Genomic DNA, 3,760 nt, shown 5'->3' on the forward strand with positions numbered 1-3,760 from the left:
AGCCCAGGGGGCAGCAGAGACACAGAGTTCCTGCTGTGCCCATTCCCGTTCCTGCTCTGCCCATTCCCATTGCTGGTAATGCCCAGCCTGCTCCCAGTGTCCCCGTTCCTGTCCCCAGTGTCCCCATCCTGGTCCCTCATATTCCCATTTCCATTCCTGGTGTTGCCATTCCCAACTCCTGATGTCCCCATTCCCAGTCCCTGTTGTCCCCAACATTCTGCTGGTCTTCCCATCCTGCTCCTGGTGTCCTCATCCCTTTCCCCATTGTCTCCTGATGTTCCCATTCCCTGTTCCTGCTGTCCCCAACCTCCTCCTGGTGTCCCCATTCCCAACTTCTGCTGACTCCAACTTGTTCCCAGTGTCACCATCCTGGTCCTCCAAGTCCCCATTCCCATTCCTGCTGTCCCCAACCTGCTCCCAGTGTCCCCCATTCCTGTCCCCCTTGTTCCCATCCTGGTCTTCCACATCCCCATTCCCATTCCCAGTGTTCCCATCCCAGTCCTGACGTCCCCATTCCCATTCCTGGTGTCCCCAGCCCTCTCCCCAGTGTCCCCATCCCTCTCCCCAGTGTCCCCATCCCAGGCCCCCGTCCCCATTCCCATTCCTGGTTCCCACAGAGGAACTGCCGGATGCCAGAGGAAGGAGCCAGGATTTATTGCCCAAAGCAGGAGATTTTCACACCCAAATTAAAGCCTCAGGAATAATTGTGGCCCTGGGTTTCACACAGGAAAAAGCAGGAAGTTGATCCATTGGGAAGAGCTGCACGGGGACCGGGGTGGGTGGGAGCAGCGGGATGAGCTCTGCCAGCAGCTCCTGCCTTTCCGCAGGGAGAGGGAAGGGGCGGATCCAGCTCCGGGATGGCTCAGGCCGTGATTCCTGCCGGGATGAGAGCGGGTAAAAGGAGTCACCATGTCCCTGTTCCCATCCCAGGGGATGGATCCAGCTGTGGAGCCCAGGGAGAGTAGGAACTGCTCCGGAATCCCACCTGATCCTGCTCCATCCATCCCACCCCAATCCCACTCCAGAATCCAGCCCTGATCCCACTCCAGAATCCAGCCCTGATCCCAGTCCACAATTCCACCTGATCCCACTCTGGAATCCTGCCCTGAGCTGGAATCCCCTTCCAATCCCGCTCCAGCCATTAGGCCCCCATTCCCCTCTGGAATCCCGGCATCCATCCTGGGATCCCTGCACAGAGGATCTGGATCCACACACGCTGCTGGGACTCACTGGTGGGCGCGGGGTCGTATCCATTCCCCTCCCTCTTCCCTATGGAAATAAAGCGGGATCAGCACCCGTGGCACAGGATCCCCGGAATGCTGCCGGCCGGATCCGTGCCCCTTCCCCACCCCCATCCCGGGAGTTACCGGATCGGAGCTTCCAGACACCGACTCCCAGGAGGCCGATGATGATGATGGCAGCGATGACGGACACAGCCACCAACACCGGGATGGAATTCCAGACGGATTCCGGCTCTGGGAAGGGCAGGAGGGGCAGGAGGGAGAGGGTTACCCCCATCCCGCTGTCCCACACTCCCAAATTCCTCCTTCCCAAATGCCCAGTTCCCACATTGCCCGTTCCCAGCCTCACCCCAGGCGAAGATCCCGGGCTCCGGCATTCCGGCGTGCTCCACCCGGCACCGGTACTGCTCCCGCTCCCCCGGCAGCGCCTCGATCCTGGCCCAGCTCTGGAAGGTGCCGTCGCTGTTGGGAACGATCCCGCCCCACTCCGTCTCCTGATCCCGCACTTCATCCCCCTTCAGCCAGTTGATCCCGATCATCCCGGGGTAGAATCCGTACGCGTGGCAGGACAACGTCAGGATCCCGTGTTCCTCTTTCCCGGACACGTGGACATCGGGGGGATCTGGAATGGGAGATCCATCCACAGAATTCCCATGGGAGTTGGATGACTCAGATTCATCCACAGAATTCCCATGGGAATTGCTGTGTTCCTCAGTTCCACCCTCCCAAATCCCACATTCCCATGGGAATTCTGTCTCTCTCACCTTTGCGCTCCAGCGCCTCCCGCCCGTATCCAACGTATTTCCGGAGCCATTCCGGGCAGAGGTTCCCCAGGTAATTTGTCAGTCTCTCCACCTCGATCCCATCATGTTCCAATTTCCTCTTGGTTGGCTGGGCAGCTCCATCGGCCGCCACGAAGCTCCTGGATCCCAGCTCAAAGGACATGAAATCCCGCCCATTGTATCCTTGCCAATAGGATCCACGGACGCTCCCGTCGGACAGGAGGTCACAGCCAGAAAGCCGCTGCCACGTGTGGAGACCTGGGGGGTGGGATCAGACCCACAGAGACCCCTGGAATTGTGTCCCAGCCCCACAGAGCCCCATTCCAGCCCTGTGGAACGCCAGAGTCTGATGGAGACACACAGAGTGTCATTCCGGCCTCTTGGAGCCCCATGGATCCCATTCCAGCTTCACAGAACCCCTCATTCCCCGGCTTCCCCCACTCACCCCCACTCCAGTTGTACAGATTCTGCCCTACATTCAGGTTGTGGGCAGCAACGAGCTGGTTCCCCTCAGCGATCTCGGTCTGTCTATCCCAATATCCCGGCTCGGCTCCGGCCGCCATCCACGGCGTCAGCGGCTCCACCCGGCCCCGCTCGCTGTCGTAGCGCGTGATGGGGATCCCGTCCACGTATCCCAACACCATGAATTGAGGGATCCCCAGGCTGGGCTCCGTCACTGCCACATGCAGGTAACGCAGGGAGTGGAGAACTGGGGGGACACGGAGATTTGGGGGGTCCAGGTGGGACATGGGTCAAGGAAAGGGGGAACTGGGAGAGCCGGGAAGGGGGTTTGGGGATCCCAGGGCCAAGGAAAGGAGGGTGTAGGGACTGGGAGAGGTGGGATGGGGCATCCAGGGGTCCCTGTGCCCAGGAAAGGAGGGTCTGGGGGGTCCCAGTGTTGGGGAAAGAGGGTGAGGAGACCCAGAATGGCCGGGAAAGGGGGTGCAGAGGGGTACTGGTGCAGGATAACAGGGTGCAGGGGTCTCCCCATGCCCAGGAATTGGGGTGTAGGAGGGTTCCCGTGCCTGGGAATGGGGGTTCAAGGGGATCCCAGTGCCCAATAAGGGCGTGCAGGGCATCTCAGTCCCAGAAAAGGGGAGTCGGGGGGTCTGGGTGCTGGATAAGGGGTGCAGGGGGGTCCCCATTCCCAGGAATGGAGGTTCAGGTTGGTCCCAGGGTCAAAGAAGTGGAACTGGAAGAGCCAGGAAGGATCCAAGGTTCAAGGAAAGGAGGGGCTGGGACTGGGAGAGGTGGGATAGGGGATCCAGGGGGTCCCTGTGCCCTGAAAAAGGGGGGGTCCAGTGGTCCCCGGTGTTGAGGAAAGTGGGGTCTGGGGTCTGGGGTCTGGGAAAGGCAGGAATGGGGGTCCAGGAGGTCTCAGGGTCAAGGAAAAAGGGGGGTCTGGGACAGGTGGGATGCCTGGGAAAGAGGGTGCAGGGGAGTGTTGGTGCAGGATAAGGGGAATCATTTGGGTCCTGGAGCCAGGAATGGAGGTCCTGGGGAGTCCCAGTACTCAGGAATGGGGGTGCAGAGGGGTCCCCGTGCCCAAAAATGGAGGTTAATGGAGGTTCCCATGCCCAGGAATGAGGGTTCAGGGGGGTCTCGGTCCCCAGGAAAGGAAGTTGTAGGGTCCCGGTGCTGGATAAGGAGGTTTAAGGGGGTCCCGGTGCGGAGGGAGAGGGTGCAGGGCGGTCCCGGTGCCCGGCAATGGAGGTTCAGGGAAGTGCCGGTGCCCGG

General features: G+C 60.8%; 1 protein-coding gene across 2 annotated transcripts; it reads right to left on the reverse strand.

Moving 5' to 3' along the window:
• Window positions 1-640: 640 nt before the first annotated feature.
• Window positions 641-2,772, reverse strand: LOC113980551 (class I histocompatibility antigen, F10 alpha chain-like). Of its 2 annotated transcripts, none has more exons than XM_027707782.1 (6): window positions 2,469-2,772; window positions 2,006-2,281; window positions 1,591-1,863; window positions 1,368-1,475; window positions 1,231-1,269; window positions 641-876 (listed from the first exon to the last, which is right to left on the reverse strand). In XM_027707782.1, exons 1-6 carry the CDS (start codon window positions 2,770-2,772, stop codon window positions 863-865), a joined length of 1,014 nt encoding a protein of 337 aa, XP_027563583.1. In that variant the 3' UTR covers window positions 641-862. The 2 variants fall into 2 exon arrangements, with proteins under 2 accessions (XP_027563583.1, XP_027563582.1); XM_027707781.1 differs by having other exon boundaries at window positions 641-879.
• Window positions 2,773-3,760: the final 988 nt, after the last annotated feature.

The sequence above is a fragment of the Neopelma chrysocephalum genome, unplaced genomic scaffold (genome assembly GCF_003984885.1).
Source record: "Neopelma chrysocephalum unplaced genomic scaffold, ASM398488v2 Primary Assembly neopelma1_94622, whole genome shotgun sequence".
Classification (NCBI taxonomy): domain Eukaryota; kingdom Metazoa; phylum Chordata; class Aves; order Passeriformes; family Pipridae; genus Neopelma; species Neopelma chrysocephalum.

Bases quoted from the DNA above. Each gene is read 5' to 3' on its own strand.
- LOC113980551 (XM_027707781.1), bottom strand. From the start codon at position 2,772: ATGTCCCACCTGGACCCCCCAAATCTCCGTGTCCCCCCAGTTCTCCAC. The intron at 1,476-1,590 runs GTGAGGCTGGGA...TGCCCTTCCCAG, and splicing joins GCCCGGGATCTTCGCCTGGG to AGCCGGAATCCGTCTGGAAT. The intron at 1,270-1,367 runs GTAACTCCCGGG...TTATTTCCATAG, and splicing joins TGTCTGGAAGCTCCGATCCG to GGAAGAGGGAGGGGAATGGA.